Source organism: Pteronotus mesoamericanus, unplaced genomic scaffold, assembly GCF_021234165.1.
Source record: "Pteronotus mesoamericanus isolate MK-2021 breed Mesoamerican mustached bat unplaced genomic scaffold, CSHL_Meso_final contig_263, whole genome shotgun sequence".
Lineage (NCBI taxonomy): Eukaryota > Metazoa > Chordata > Mammalia > Chiroptera > Mormoopidae > Pteronotus > Pteronotus mesoamericanus.
Window position 1 is genome coordinate 1,503,170 of NW_026555112.1, and position 17,478 is coordinate 1,520,647.

Genomic DNA, 17,478 nt, shown 5'->3' on the forward strand with positions numbered 1-17,478 from the left:
AAATCACTGCTTTTAGCACAAGAACTGAGAAGAATGATAGACTTTACTGCTTTTAGTGCGAGAGCTGAGAATGAGGGGCCTTTCCTTAGGCACCGTCAGCCTAGAGCATCTTGTAAACTTTTTTTCAGACAGGTAGAATTTGAAATCTGAGTCTGTCTAACCAAATCCCAAGGGATAAAAATGATATCATTTGTAAAATGCTTAAAGGCAAAAACATTTATTTTCTATTATAAACGTAGAGAATTAATTCCTATTTAGCTATAGCTATAGAAAAATGACTAGTGACGTTGGCAGGGGTGGTGAACTAGTGAGAAGGTGCTCTCCCTAAATAACTAAGTGGTTCTCTTCATGTAGTGTGAATACAATTATGGTTTATTTCTCTTGGTGATCCATTCTGGTCAGATATCATATGGGAATTGGGAAACTTTTCTCTTTAAGATGGGATTGGCAGCCTGTTACTTGGAAGCAGCACAAGCGCTGATTAGATAGATCAGTGGAATGCGGGGTCACCAAACTAAAAGTGTTAGCATGCAGTTGAAAAATAAACAGGGAAGATATAAATAAAAATACCTGTCTCTCCAAGATTACATAGACTTGAATTATTATAGAAAAAGGAAGACAGTTCCATTGGGGACCCTTCTATGTTCTATAGCACTTTATTCTTAGCTTTATTAAATAACATTGATGTAAATATTAGTTTACGTGCCTTTCACGCCTTTTAAACTTGGCCTTACAAAAGCAAGGTCTTATTTTTTGCTCTTGGGTTTCCCTGTCTCTCCTGTAACTAGTTGTAGATGCTTAAATGTCAGTAGATAGTCGCTTTCAGTAATACTCAGAATAATTCCGTACAGAGACTATGCTTAGGAAACAGTAACAAAGCAGACTCATTTCCCCCTAGCAGTATATAGAGCAAAATACCATAAAGGAGAACGGAGAGGTTTCAGGTAAGTCTAGTTGCCTGGAGAAAGTAGTTAATTCGATTAGCAGAAATGAGGTAATAAATTTACTTTTTAGACATAACAGAGTTTGTAATGTTAGTGAGGCACTGAGGGTAGAAGGATTCAGTCTGAGCTGGAAATGTGCACCTGGAAGAATTGGAAGCAAGTGGGGAATCCTAATTACTTAGGATGGCTTGTGCCATATTAACGGGTTTCTCATTTAATCCTTACAACAATCTTCTCTGAAGTAAACAATCCATTTTGCAGATGAAGAGACAGGCTGCAAAGGGTTAAGTAAGTAGTTTATCCATATCTGGTAAGATGGATATTTAGGATTTAAATTCAGGTGTGTCTTTCAGGCTCACACTCTTTCAGCTGCCATGAAAGCTTGGAAGAAAGGACATGGTCGGGCCCAAAAACTACATGGAAGGCACCCATGGTTGAAGTTCTGAGATTGCCGTGGGTGAGGGGATAGACCAAGAAAGGGGCTGAGACTGGTCCTTGGGTATACATTTTTCTGTTAGATGTTCTGCAATAATGTAACTGAATGTAGAATTAAAACATTTCTTTCATACTGTACACCAAAAGACCATATGTGATCTTGTGTCACCGTGGTTAGTTACTACTTGTGAGTTAAAGACATAAAGACATCTGTGGCTGCCTTTGCGTTACCTCCTCAGAGTTGAGTAGTTCCATCAGAGACCGTGGGGGCCGCATGACCTAAGATACTACTCTGGCCCTTTACAGAAGAAGTGCTGACCCCAGCTTTCTCCCGTACTGCCTTTCCGGGCCCAGCTTCAAGGAGAAGGGATTGATTGCTGGAGTTGGTCCTCTGTGGCCAGCTGAGCTTTTCATTACACATGACGGCTTGAGAGAGAGTGCAGCTTGGGGAAGGACATTGGCCCCTGCAGGAGCAGTCTGCCGTGTTTGGGAAAGCACTATGTTCGGGGATGTTGAATGGGCTGGACTGGTTGCAACACAGTATTTGAATCAGGGGTTAGGTATGATATGACTGGGGGAAATTGGTTCAAGCTCCCACCGGAGAGGCCACAGGTACTGTTGGCTTTAGAACTCGCTTGGATTTGGATTGAGTCTGCTCATGCCAGTTACTGGCTGAGTGGTCTTTTTATAAGATGCTTAATCTTTTAAAATGTCAGTTTCCTTATCTGTAAAAGGAGAATAATGGGAATACCTACTTTATAGGGTTGTGAGAATTTAATGAATTAATGTATCTGTAAAGTGCTTAGTGTATTGCTGGGCACAGAGTGAGCAATGACATGTAAGCTGCTAACCCAGGTAAGGGAGGGTGTAGAGGAGTTCAGGATGTACCTATTTAGTAGGGAACAGCGAGCCTTTGTGTCACCAATTCAGTACTCACACCTACTGCTCTGAACTGTATTTGCATTTTGCATATTTGCAAAAATCTCCCTAATGTGACCGTTAGCTCCCCGAGAGCCGTTATTTCTGACTTTCGTTATGAGGTCTTCAGTGCGCACCACGGTTGTGGACCCATAGGAGGTATTTAGTTAATAATTCATTTTCTCAGATAAGACACTTAAGCTGCTTATTATTAGTCTTTAATATTAAAAACATTTTCATACAAATCCAGAGGTAAATTTTTGCCTAGAAATAATAATGTGAACTGCTATCTCATAGTTTGCTGGGGACTCTAGTACTACTCTTCTGAACTTATAACTCTGAAATATGACCTGGAAATTTAATAGAAATCAGAAGCCATTTAACATTTTTAGTAGTAGTAGTAATAATAATAATAATAATAATAATAATAATAAAATACTTGGGAAAGTTTTCAGACATTGCAAAGTGTATGAGATAAAATACGAAATCACTCCTTTCCCAATTTCATTCCCTCAGTATGTAAGTATCATGGGCATTTTTGCTTAACAAAAATAAAAAAGCATTCCTATAAGTAACTAAATAATCTACCAAGAATTGCTTCTTGGCCTCTCCTCTTTTCTGTCTTTCATCTCTTTGAAACACTGTGCTGAGGCTACAAGTGGATCCTTCAGAATGTTTTTACCTTTCTTCCCCCACCTCCCACTGCTAATTGTGTTTATGCAGTTGGCTGAGCCAGCTCTGTCAGGACCGCCCCTGTGGGAGCCTGGGGACGGTGTCCTAGTGTGCCAGAGCGCCGCTCCCAGCAGGCCTGGGGGCGGCGGGAGGCGAGCGGGAGTGAGAGGAGCCCAGGCGGAGCGTTCCACATCCCCTTTGCCACCTTGTTCATAACTGGGAAAGAGTGTCTTGTGGCCTTCACGGGTTACTGAGTGGGCCCTCCCTTGTGTCCTGTAAGACCGTGTTTGTGCCTGGAGTTGAAGTGTAGATCTGTGCAGACTTTGGTGCTCTTACTCTCTTTCATTCACCAATCCACCCGTATTGGAACGTGTTCTTTCCTATCTGTCTTCAGGCCAGTAAATCCTGTGAGGACTTCTGAAGCATCCTGCTTCATGTAGGTAGGTGGGTAGGTAGGCGGGGAGATGGATAGGGATAGGGCACTGAATAATTTGAAGGAGAGGGGAGGATTATTTTATTCTCCTCTTAGGATGCCCAGGACAGCCACAGGGAAATCATCTACATACAGAGTCCAGCCTGCGGCCCAGGGTGGCTTTGAATGCAGCCCAACACAAAATCGTAAATTTACTTAAAATATTATACTTTTTTTGTGATTACTTGTCACAAGATATTTTAATGTGTGGCCCAAGACAACTCTTCTTCCATTGTGGCTCAGAGATGCCAAAACTTTGGACACGCCTGACCCCAACCTTAAGGTAATGAAAAGAATGTATACAGGGATGAGTGACAAAGATAGACTTTTTCCCTGAAGAATTATGGGTAAAAATTTAAGGTTTTCATAACATAATTTCTAAGAACTAAACAAAGAGAAGATTTTTATGTAAAGCAAACTTTAGTACCAAATGATTCTTGGACACTGGAGACTGCTGAATTTTGATGCTGTGTAACTTTAAAATGAAAAATTGTTATGAATATCTATAGGTAATGTCATTTTCTTAAGAATAGCGCAGTAATCCTTTGCTTCCGCATATTGACTTCCTCTTGCTGATTTTTTTTTCATTCTCCTATATTAAAAAATACATTGTAGGCTTTATTTCAAAAGTAATATATGCTTATTATTAGGAGGAGTTCAAGGGAACTTGGGGGTTTTGGGTAGACGTTTTTATTATTTTAATTGTGGTGATGATTTTATGTCAGATTTCAATATGTCAATCTGACCAAATTGTACACTATGAATAGATATATTTTGTTGTATGCCCATATTACACGTCAATAAAACTTTTTAATTTTTTGTTGATTTAATGACTAAAAACTGGACTTATTTTGCTGTTAATATGTATTTCCATTTGTTAGTGAGATTGGGCATGTTTATCATTATCAGGCATTTGTATTTCATTTTCTGTGAATTATTCAGTTGCTTCTTTCTCTGCTGTTTCTTATCAGTTGTGTAACTTACTCTTGCATTAGTAATGATTGTGTCTGCATTACCTGTTAAAAATATTTTCCCCTAATTGACTTTACTTTTGACTTTGAGGTTCATTTCTCCCCATTTCTTTTTCTCTCCCTCTCTTTGTCCTAACTCATAGCCATCTGTCATTATTTTTTTCTCTTTCTGGCTTTTAGATTTCCTGTCTCACTTAAGAATTCTCCAGCTGCCACTTACACCCTCAAGTTCTTTTTTGTATTTTTATAGTTTTAGTTGTTATATTAGATTTTTTTTCCTTCTGGAATTTTTTTTATATGGACTATAAGCTGAGGCGCTCATTTTGTTTTTCTTTCTAAAAATTGGGTAGTTAACCCAAATTTTACAAATACCATGTGATAAATAAACCTCCCTCCTCCCCCACCACAACCACTGAATTGAAATGCCACATTTATCTTCTGTTGTTTCCATATAAATTAGAATCATTTCTAGGATTATTATTGTATTATTAATCCCTTTGTGTATCCTTACTGTTAATCACAGTAGTTTCATGGCAGATTTTAGTACATGATAGAACGTGCTCCATTTCATAGTTGTTCCTTTCCCAAACTTTCCTAGGGGTCTTTCATACACAAATTAGAAATGTATCTAGTTCTGTATCCTTCCCTAGACATAAGTTGCTTCTGATGGAAGTGGCATTAGGTATACATTTTACTTTGGGAAGGATTGACATTATTATATTACGTATTCCTCCAGAAATAAAATACGTCTTTCTATTTATTTGAGTCTTGTTTTATATTACATATTGTACGTTTTGTATTATAAGATAAATTTTGGTACTATTTTGAATAACTGGTTATTGCTAGTTTTAAAATAGTTATGTATAAATCTAACTCTTACTATTATTTTATTTTTTTTATTGTTCAAGTACATTTGTCTCCATTTTCCTGCCACTACTTTGGCTTTGTCCATGGGTCCTTTTATAAGGGTTAAGTCAAGTTAAATCTGACTTTTAAATATTAGGTCTACTAGTCTGTTAGATAATTCCTGTGGCTTTTCTAAGTATAAAGTCATATTTGTAATAATCTGTGTCTATTATTTTTTATCTCCTTTTCATTTTATTGTCTTATTGTATATATTAGTATTAATAGTGATGAGTATATCTTCTGATTTTTGAAAGTAATGACAAGTATTTCACGATTTTTTAACAGATGGTTACTGATGACTTTTATTGTCTTATTTTTTGTTATAATTAACATAGGAACATATTTACCAAGTGCTCAATTTAATGAATTTTAACAATTTGACACCACCACCCATAAAGAAATGCATAACATTTCCATCATCCTAGAATGTTCCACAACACCAAATTTTCATCAACATCCCCACACACAAAAGAAACAACTACCATATTTTGCTGTGTATAATGTGCACTTTTTTCCCAAATTTTTGAGGGGAGAAATAAGAATGAGCATTATACATAGGTAGTACTAATTCTGTATCTATGGCAATATTTTTAATTCTTGTATTTATGCTTATGTGTTAAAAATTGTAACTCTAGAAAGCAATAACAATATCTGTATGCAAAATAATACCCTAGAATACAATAATCAGTTTTGTTTCTAAATATAAATAAATAAAATGAAACCTTTTTTTCCTGAAAGTTTGGGCTAAAAACATGGGTGTACAATATACATGGCAAAAATATGGTACTTCTCCTATTTCTGTTATGCACAGATTAGTTTTTTCTACTTTTACTATTCTTATACTTGATATGAATAGAATTATACAGTATGTATTTTTTTGTGTCTGCTTTCTTTCATTAAAAGTAATGTTAAGCTTCATCCTTGTACGTTTGTTCATTTTTTAATGGAATTATATAGTATGTATTTTTTATGTCTTTTTTTCATTAAAAGTAATATTAAGATTCATCCATGTTGTAAGTTAGTTCATTCTTTTTTTTTTTTTTTTTTGGGTAGCATTCCATTTTATGATGAAGACCACAAGTTGTTTTTCTGTTTTCCTGTTGATTTCATTATAGCTGATCTTATTCTGGAGCTATCATGATTAAGGCTTCCATGAACATTCTTGTATAAGTGTTTTTGTACACATATGCTTTTATTTCTTTTGGGTATATATAGGTAGTATTTTAACTTTATAAAAAAGTAAAACTGCATTAACAGTCCTACACGCTTTGGTAAGCAATGTATGAAAGTTCTTGTTGTTCCACATTATTGTCAACATTTGGTGTTTTCAGTCTTTTAGTCATTCTATTGTAAGATAGTATCTCATTTGATTTTAATTTCATATTCCTGATGCCATGTTGTTGAGCCTTACATTCATGTATTTTCTTCCCATTGGTATATTTTTTTGTGTGGGAAGTTGTCTGTTAAAGTCAGCCCATTTAAGAAATATTTTGTCCTGGTTGGTGGGCTCAGTGGATTGAGTGCCGGCCTGTGAGGAAGGTCTCCAGTTTGATTCCCAGTCAGCACACATGCCTGGGTTGTGGGCCAGGTACACCGCACCCTCTCCCTGCCGTTGCCATGGGGGCGTGCCAGAGGCAACCGACTGGTGAATCTCCGGCATATTAATGTTTCTCTCCCTCTTTCTTCCTCCCTTCCTCTTTTTCTAAAGATAAATAAATAAAATCTTTTTTTTTTTTTAAAGAAAGAGTGAGCTTTTACTATGATTTGTAACAATTCTTTATAGTTCTGGGTATGTGTGCTTTGTCAGATGTATGTATTCTGAATACTGTCTCTCAGTCTCTGCCTTTTTTACTATTGTGATAGTATCTTTCAGGGAGCAGAAGTTGTTTAATTTTCATGAAGTCCAGATTATTAACTTTTTCTTGAATTGTTCTTACTGTTTGTGCCCCCAAGCATTCTTTGTTTATTATGAAGTTATAAGAGTCCTTTTTTTCCTAAAAGTTTTATAATTTAGCTTTTAACATTACTTTTGCATATATAGAGAAAGAGTTGAGGAATATTTTATTTCCATTGGGTATTCAGTTTTTCAATTTTTCAAAAAATCTTTTGTTTCCCCTATTGAATTGATTTGATGCTTTAATATTGACTATATATGCATGTGTCTGTCTCTGGTTTATTTTCTTTCTCATTCATCTATTGTCTGTTTTTAAGCCAGTACCATGCTGTTTTGATTACTGTAGCTTTATAATAGGTCTTGAAATCAGGTAGTATAAGTCCTCCAGTATTTGTTATTTTTGAACATTGTTTTGGCTCCCTGGCTGGGTAGTTGAATTTTGGTTAGAGCATCATCCTGATACCCCAAAATTATTTTGGTTATCCTAGGCCCTTTGTGCTTTTATATAAATTTTAATAATGGCTTGTCAATTTCTGCAAAATACATGCTGAACCTTTTTAAAATTAATTTATTTTTTTAGAGGGGAAGGGAGGGAGAAAGAGAGGGAGAGAAATATCAATCTGTGGTTACCTATCATGTGCCCCATTGGGGACCTGGCCCGCAACCCAGGCATGTGCCCTGCCTGGGAATCGAACTGGTGACCCTTTGGCTCGCAGACCAGCACTCAGTCAATTGAGCCACACCAGCCAGGGCTACATGCTGAATTTTTCACTGGGTTTGTGGAGTTTGGGGTACATGATCATCTTAAGAATATCAAACTTTCCAATCCATGATCATATATTTCTCCATTTATGATAGCCTTTGTAGATTTTTTCTCTTTTATTTTATGCAGAATAATTGATTGTAGTAATGATGGTTGACCTAAAAATAGTGAAAGATCTTTCTGTAGCTTTGAATGCATTTTGTTTTAGGTAGTATGAGTTTTAATGACCATGAAGTTAATATTGAAAGCCTGGCATGAGGTTTAGAAAATGCTACTGAAAATTTAATTTCCTGTAGCTCTCAGTGGATAGAGAATCCCTTTTTGAATTGAGGGGAAAGAAAGATAATTGGGATTGAGAGAGAACAGAATAATTTCTTGTTTGAAGGACGTGATGCTTATGACCAGGAGAAAACCAAATGATACAAACCCAGTGATTTGATGTGTAAAATATGGGGTGGGGGGGCGTTTATCAAAGTGCCAACATTTTGAAGCCATCTCTGCCAACAACTTCCAGGACAGTGGCTCAAGACAGCAGACAGACTTGGGTATCTTCAGTAAAACAATGGTTTTGCTTTTTATGGAATAAAATGGGAGGTTAGGAGGTGAGTTGTTGAGAAGGGAGGGCTTTGCCAAATCTGTTACACAAGACTTAAACATATCTTTTGTATGTAAACTTAAAACACAGAAGTAAGAGAAAGACTATGGAACCAAAACGGCTTCTAATAATTTTCAGTAGTCACTGCATATTCTTTATTGATATTTCAAATATCACACTGGACCCCAAGCAAGCACCCGGGGACGGGTGTTGCGTGGAGAGCAGGCCTGCTGTGCTGTTAGCCTGGTAGTGCTGGCAGTAGTTACGGGAAACCCTTTCAAGTCTTTTTTGTCTGGGGAATTTTTTGTGTATTTCTAATTTAAGGAAAAGTTTTAGTAGGAATATTACTATGAACATTAATCTAGTAGCCACGACTTCAACAAATCTATACCTTGAAATTCAAAGATTAATTTTTTAATAATTTACTTTCTCCCAAACTCTATGCTCTTAAAATTGGGAGGTCTCTGCTGTCTGGATTTGAGAATTTAATTTAATAATGTCATTCGACCTATTGCTATGAATGGTAATTTAATGAATTTGATTTGTTTCCCCCTAAGAATCACTACAGGAATAGTGAGGGCTCTAAAGAAAATACTAGGGGCACAAACTAATTTCAACTTGCATAACTTACTTTATGTGAGAAATTTGCTGGCATTTTTTATAACTTAAAGGAAAATTTTTGACCCTTTGGTAACTAGTCAACTTTAATATGATCATAGACCTGTCTGATCACCACAAATTAACTAAAGTTAGGCGTGTGTGTATGGCAGGATTTGCCCCAATCCTGAGGGAGTATTGTATTTTACCTAAGCAGTGCTGGAGTATGCAGAGAATTTTATATACTCACCTTAAAAGATAATTATACAATGAGATTTAAAGTCACTTTTTCTCCTTATTTTCTCTCTCTCACTGTTTCTTATAGGGTAACCAGGAGCCAACAACAACTCCTGACGCAATGGTTCAGCCTTTTACTACCATCCCATTTCCACCACCTCCACAGAACGGAATTCCCACAGAATATGGAGTGCCACACACTCAGGACTATGCCGGCCAGACCAGTGAGCATAACCTGACACTCTATGGAAGTACGCAAGCCCACGGGGAACAGAGCAGCAACTCACCCAGCACGCAAAACGGATCTCTTACGGTATGTGAATTATGAGGTGCACAACAGAAAGATGTGTGTCTTCTTTTGAAATCTTCATCTTGTCATACCAGAAACCCTTTGAATTAACTTAGCATTTACATTACACTACATAGCATTTATGTCATTTCACTCCTACTCCAAGTGTTGTAATTGGAAGACAAGGATTTAGCATTCAGATTCACAGTCCCTGCGCCGGAGCTTACGGTCTGGAGGTGGGACAGAAAGCATAGCAAGGTAAGCACACTTGTGAGACTGAACGTAGGGGGTGCCGCTCGCTCCACTTTCACTCTGCAGACCCTCGTGGTCCCTTCCCTGTTCCCATACACAATCCCTCAGCAGGTTCTACACACTCTACCTGCTTCCTCCTCCTTAAATGCTGGTCTCTGCGCTTTTGTGACACTCCTGTTTTCCTCTGAAGCACCCGGAGTTCTTTCTTAGTCTCTTCTGCTGGTTCCTCTTTCTCTGTTCAATTTTTAAAATTTGTGGTATGTTAGGCCTGCGTTCTAGGACCCCTTTTCTCTTATTTTACATCCTCTCTCTATATAATTATACTCCTAAACTTATGTAGTTGCTCAAACAAAACCTGTGGGTCATTCTTTATTTCCTTCATCTCTACATTTCATCCATTAGCAAGTCTTGGCAAATATAACTTTTTGAAAAAATTATGTTTATTGATTTTTAGAGAGAGAAACATCAATTTGGTTATTTGACTTAATTTACATATTCATTGGTTGATTTTTGTTTGTGCCCTGACCAGGGATCAAACCTGCATCCTTGGTGTATTGGGACGATGCTCTAAACCAGCTAAGTTACTTGGCCAGGGTTTTTGGCAGCCATAGCTTTAAAATGTTTTCTTACTTTGACCTCTTCTTAAGATTACAGCTGAATTGTGTACATGACTAAGAGCTCAGCTCTTCTGCCAGATTTCTTGGGTTACCGTCCTAATGTGGTCCCTACATAGCAGTATGACCTTGGGCCAGTTATTTAATCTCTTTTCTGTCTTGGCTTGCTCGCTTTGAAATGAAGACAGTAGTACCTATCTCAGGTAGCTGTTAGGAGATTTAAAGGAGTTTAATTCATGTAAAGCGTTTATCATCAGCATCAATACTCTTATTCAAACCTCCTCACTTATTTCCTCTGTTGCTGCTGCCATTCTCCACATAGCAGCCAGGATAGGGTTTTTTTTGTTTGTTCATTTGGTTTAGGTTTGGTTTGGTTTGGTTTTATTGCAAATAATGCTATTTTCCTGCTTAACTCTTAATAGTTCCTTAACATACTCAATAAAATCCAACTCTGTACTTTTACTAACCCCTAACCCAAATCTCTTTGACTTCACTTCTGAGTACTAATATGCTAAAGTGAAGAAAATGTCTTAAATTAACAAGGTATGTATCACACATATATTATCCTATAGGAAATCATATTGTCTGTGGGATTGTATAGTATATTTCCAAAGGTAAAACTGTTCTGTACTCCAGATAAAAAGATCTAGCTGTAGTTTTTAGATTTTTCTGCCTTTCCTCAATCAGATTATCAGGGGAAGAGCTTTATTCAGCCTTTAAGCTATACGATAAGGGGGGTGGGGGGTGGGGGGGGGTGTGTGTGTGTTAAGTAATTTCCTTGGATTTAAACTGTGAAATAGACTTAAGTAATTTGCCTGGACTTAAGCTACTCTATGGTGTGCAGCCACTGACGTTTTTGCTTAGGGGTTTTCACTCTCATCATTCCTTGTAAGCCTGGCTAGAAGTCACCCCTGTGTCTCTCTTGCCTAGTGGTCCACCAGGCACTTGGGCAGAGGTTATGCTCAAGCATCGCAAGCTTGGGAAGCTTTTACCGTTGGTGTGCGAGTGGGGAAGCACATTGAAAGTTCAGCCAGTTCTCAGGGTTTCCTTGGATTTTTCTCTCCCTTGGGCCCTCACGTGTCTCACCTTCATCCATGTAGATTCATAGTCAGTGAGGAAAGTGAGGAGAGCGGATCTGGCTCCCCTTTAATTGTCTCATTTCCAGGGCCTCGCCTTTACATTGCTGGCTGGCCCACCAACTCACCCCAATTAGACCACAACCTCAAGCTAGATAGAAAAACTGTATTTCCCATTGGTTTTTTATTAAATTTGCCACTTTTAGCTGACAAAGCTGTGGGATTTCTACTGTCTCCTCCTCCAAATGCCACAGGTTCAGTTTCCTGGTTTTCCCGGCCCCAGCCTTGGAACTTGCTGTTAAAACCAAGTTCTCTCCAGCAGAGCTGAGGGATCTGTGGGTGGGGTTAGTGGGTTAGAACAGCCCCAGGCAGTAAGTTTGTAGCCCCCGCCTTGGTCTTACCCCAGGCTCTAGGAATTTTTCAAGAAATTTTTGTGTTCACTATTTGCCTTTGATTGATTTCCAGGACCCTGAAGTGACTGTTGGACGGTTTTGCCCGGTTTTCTTACTGTTGTCTTGTTTTGAGGAGAGGAATTGGTGGCCTGCTCATGCCATCATCGCCAGAAGCCCCTTTTCCGAACTGTTGTTCATGGTAGTTTACAGTTAGTCACTGCACCTCCTCCCCACGGCCCATTTCTCTTTCTTTTTCTTTTCTTATTGCTACCATTTCCCATTGATTCAGGCTTCTGGATGGCAGTATTAATGGTGAGCGCTGTTCCTTAATATAAATCTATACAGTTAAGACAACTATTTATGATACAATTATGTGGAACAGTTTGCATTCCTAGAGAAATAGTGAAATACTGTTAGGAATCTGTGTGTGTACAGATTGTGAATTTATTGGTGCTGAGGAGAAAATGGAAAATCCCCTTCAAGTTTTTTCAACAAACAGAAATAGCACAGGTTTTGTAATTTTAGGAAATTGCTAACAATAAAATGGTAAATTTTTAGGGAGCACTGTTAAAAATACTTCTTGTATTTTTAAGTGTTCATTTTAAACGTGAGTGTGAATTTGCCTTTGAAAGTTGTGTGTGTGTGTGTGTGTGTGTGTGTGTGTGTGTGTGTATTCTTAGGATATGTGTGTGTAGGGAGAGATTGAGCGTTGTGTCATAAAATACAGATTTGACAACATTATAGATTATTCTGTTAAACTTTTACAATCTAACTGTATGTTTCTTATAGCCAGTTAAATTCAAAAGGTGGTTAGGAAGCATTGTTACTTATAAGTAAATGATACCTTAAATTTGTGTAACACTTTTTAATTTAGTTTAAAACAGTATTTTATTGTGGCTCATAAAATAGCCCTTTGTGGCATTTAGGGTTTTCACAGTTGAGGAATTTAGAGTCCCCCCTTTCCTTTCCAAACTCTGGCTCCAGAGCCCCAGCCCCACAGCAGAAGGCGGGGAGCTCTGCCTCAGTCCTCCCCACAGGTCCCCGGCCGCTTCTCCCACTCAGCCCACGGGGCAGCTCCGCGGGAACCAGGTTTGTGTGTCCTCCGTTCAGGCTCAAGTAGAGTCCTATGCTGACCACTGTTTGTGGAACTTACAAGGTGTTATTTTGTATTCTTGTCTCCCTAACTAAACTGTAAGCTTTTAGAGAAAAAGTTCTTTTTGCTCGTCTTTGCGTTCCCTGCCTTAATCACAGTGCCTGGCACTTAGTAGTTACTCAGTAAATATATCTCGGGGGAAAACGAAAGAAGATACAGAGAAGGTCCAAGGAGAGAGGAACAGGTTGCTTCTTGGTGGAGATGGCAATGACCTGGGGCCTTACATTGAGAGTGATCAGAACTCGAACAGGTATAGATGGCGGTGGGAAGAATAGGGAAGCCATTTCTCACAGCAGGGCTGGAGAGATGGTAAAGACATTATTCCAATGTTTTTGAATAAAAGTATGAGTTTCCATTTGGCTTAAAGCTTTGGGTTAACTACTAATGGGAAATAAGCTGGGAGAAGGGTCACTGGAATATAGTGAAGGGTCACTGGAAATAGTATTTGAATACCTGGCTGAGAAATGACTTTATTGAAGGTTTCTGAGCAAGGAAATAGAAGTGAGCAGAATTGTGCTTACAGAATATTAACCTCTTGCATATACAAAACGAGTAGAAAAACCAGGAGACCGGTTAAAAGGCTTTGGTATGGAGTTGATAATAAGGTTCTGGACCAGGGGGTTGCAGTGGTTATATAGAGGAGGAATTAATTAAAGAGAAATTATGAAGCCCTATCTGGTGTGGCTCAGTGGATTGAGCGCCGGCCTGTGAACCAAAGGATCACCAGTTCGATTCCTGGCCAGGGCACATGCCTGCGTTGCAGGCCAGGTCCCGAGTAGGGGGCGCTCGAGAGGCAACCACACATTGATGCTTCTCTCCCTCTCTTCCTCCCTTCCCCTCTAAAAAATAAGTAAATAAAAGTATTTTTTTTAAAAAGAAATTATGAAGATAGACTATGTAAGAATTGACAGCTGATTGAGTAAAATAAGATCACAAGATTGCATGATATACAATAACTTATGCAATAACTGTATCTTGAATAAATTATTTTTACCTCCCAAGTTTCAGTTTCCTTGTCTATCAAATGAAGTTAATGCCTATCTGACAGGATTGTAGTGAGAATAAATTATAAATGCTTTGGAAACTGCCTGTTTAAATAGTTCGTTGAGATAATTGCTTTTAACTGTCTTCTTTAAGTCAGCTGTCCAGATTGATGTCACTTATGTGTCCTTTTTATTATTGTAAACTACAGCTGTATTTTGATTACGGATCTTGTTTATGTTGGATAGTCCCATCTTATTGATGGGGAGAACAAAAGAAAGGACTTCTCATACAAAAAACAAGCAAGGAAATCTGGAATTTTATTTCTAAAATGTGTTTTAGAAATTGATTTTAACACTGTGCTCTTAAGATGAGAGCTTGTTTTGATAGTCATTTGGTCTTATACTGTGCATTAGCAAAGGAGAGCAGTTAGGAGTCCCCGACCTGGGTCTGCAGAGGCTTGATTATCCCTGAGCCTGCCTGCAGAGAAGAAAGGACCTCAGTTCCTGTATGTTTAGATGTCTTTCCAAACGCCAGCAGGCATAAATAACCAAAGTATTTGAAGTCAACAAGCTTTGGTGGATAATTTTCTGATATGAGGTTTATATTTGTATACATATTCTGCCACTTACTAGATTATACATTTCTTGAGGGCAGGAACCATTGTCCTCTCCTGAGTACTCCCATTGATATATCATAGGTGTTTACTCTTGGGCTTTTGGGCACACCATTAAATAAAGGTAGCTAAGACCCCATATGGTCCACCAGCCTCAGTTTCTTTTCTATACTCTTTCCTTGGAGTTGAAGCCAGATTTTCTTGCACTTCTCTACTGTCAAGACGATCAGTGTAATCATCCACCCTTGGAATTACCTACTGACTGCCTTGTGGTTTGATGACCTATTAAAACATGACCAAGAAGTTATACCCTGAACAGTGGGTCCATTTGCCCAAATGACGACTCTGGAACATAATGGAAAAAATGGGGCCCAAATCTTTCTATCACGTTATGTATTGTTGGGCTACATACTACCTTCAGCCTGTGACATACGGATTATCATCAACGTGTTCTCCTTCAGACTAGAGTCAGAAGTCTGGGATTATAGGGAATTCATTCATCCAATGTCTGCTTTTCCAGGAGAGACCCTCCTCATTTTTCCCCAAAGTAATAAAAGATAGAGGACGTTGAGCCTATTCAAACTGTCTATACTCATTATCAGTTCACCCTTAAAAATAATTACTTGTGCCATCCAGCGCTGGAATTTTGATGACTGTAAGCGACTTGGCAGTTTCAAACCTGGATCCCTGAGGAACTATATCCTGGCCTGAAAATGCAACAGCTGCTACAGAAAACAACCCTCAGAGCCAGGGGTGGGTATTTTTGAATGGAGAAACTTGCCCTTTGGCTCATGTAAGACTCAAAACACCCTTTTAGCACATGGTTAATACTGTTAGCTTTGTGATTATTGATGCTTCTCCTTTACTTGCCTTCACTTACTCGCTCTCACCAAAAGAAGCCAGAACTGGAAAGTGCTAGGTACAGTAATGCTGCTCTGCCGTGTTGAGACACGGGTGAATACTCATGGTTGATTGGGGGACATGGTTTTTCTTATCCTGTCTACAGGAGTTGTACATTTTGTACTATCTTTTGAAGTTAGTAAACTCTGATTAGAACCACTGAATTTTAAAACTAAAATGAATTTTAGAAATCACCTTATGCCTTTTCCCAAGCAGAGGTCAGCTCATACCAAGGCTAGGACTCAGGAGTTTGCTTTCAGTCAAGTTTTTTTTCAGCTTCCCCAAGCAAATTATAAAAAGTAAAAGGCATCCATAAGTCTTACCTTCTTAGCTTCTATTTACTCTTCAACTTTAAACCTAAGAACTCTAGCTAGAACATACTCGTTGTTTTCATTCTAAAATTAAAATGTACATTAAAATATTAAAGGATCTTTTAGTTAAGTATAAAATTTTTTAAATTTGAGGTGATCTTCTATGTATGTTTCATAATTTTTATATAATTCTTACTCCTGATTTAAAAATAATAAGTGACTTACTATGATTTTTTTAACATGTGATGTTGGTTTTTGTTTCATAGTATAATATTGATAACAGTATATGATGTTACATATAGAAATGATGCCTTTTGTCATTCTTTTTTATAGCACTTTGACCCACTGACAAAATGAAACTAGACACTTTCTGAAGAAAATTGAATTACTAGTTTTTTGAAAAAAACTGTTACCTCACATTTAAATGCCCAAACTGGTTTAGATTTTCAGAATTTGGCTGTCATAGCAAAATTCAGATACACAGAAGAAATGGTGGAGCACTTCTCTTTAAAATAACTATATCTAAAGGTAATTTTCTTCAATAGGGAATTACTCTATATAGGTGTAAATTCAGTTTCCTATGTCCAAAAAAATTGTTTGATAATTTTATATTCATTATATCACAGATGTTTTTATTGATATGTTATTTTAGCACTATGAAATACAAATACCCTTATTTTCAGAAAATAAACATATTGACCAAGATTAAACTTTTTAAAAAATATTCTACCATGTTAGGACATTTTTACTTTTTAAGAAGTTTATATGATTTAATTCCACCAGGTTTTAATTATAAAGTGACATAAGGAAAAGTACCCCAATCCATTTTCTAAAATATTACCAGAAGAAACTGAATTAGGGGAGAAAAACTGCTTTTTTAAAAAAATATGTTTTTTATTATAGAATATGTGGTTAGGGAGCTTGAGCGCTAGAAATCAGATTGAGTTGGATTTAACCCCCAGCTCCTTCCAGTTGCTAAAAGTGAGAATTATAACTCTAATTACCATTTTCCTCACCCATAAAAATGGTGATAATAGTTTCTACCTAAGAGGATTGTTTTTAGGGTTAAATAAAAAAAATGAGTAGTAAATACATAGTATGTAATGCCCGGCACATAGTAGATGTTCAATAAAAATTAGGTATAACACTGTTATAGTATATAGTAAATTCATTTCAAAGAAAGTGTTACAGGTATCTCATGATGTATAAAATGATACAAATTAATAGGCCATTCAATTGTATCACTTTTCTCTTTTGCCATTCTCTTTCCTCAGCTTTGGGGGAGCTAGTGCCCTAAGAGCCTAAAAATACTGATAACAGCAGTATTTTTCAAAATTAATTTTATATCCTGCTCTACAAAAATAGGTGAATGAGCGAACGAATGAATTATGTAATGCATGTTTGGGGAGAAAAGTCAGTTTTCCCTCTTTGTAATTCACCAGATACCTATTAACTTTGTTTAGTTTAGTATTCCCCAAACTTATGTGACC

At 37.5% G+C, this 17,478-nt stretch overlaps 1 protein-coding gene across 19 annotated transcripts in view; it reads left to right on the forward strand.

Moving 5' to 3' along the window:
- Nucleotides 1-17,478, forward strand: part of RBFOX2 (RNA binding fox-1 homolog 2) — a 255,507-nt gene that overhangs the window by 191,161 nt on the left and 46,868 nt on the right. For all 19 annotated transcript variants that reach the window (XR_008529236.1, XM_054574535.1, XM_054574540.1 and 16 more), the window contains one exon: nt 9,493-9,717. Coding sequence is in view for 18 of the 19 variants with exons in the window: in XM_054574535.1 (XP_054430510.1) it covers nt 9,493-9,717 (225 nt within the window). In the remaining variant the exon portion in view is untranslated. The remainder of the gene's footprint in view (nt 1-9,492; nt 9,718-17,478) is intronic.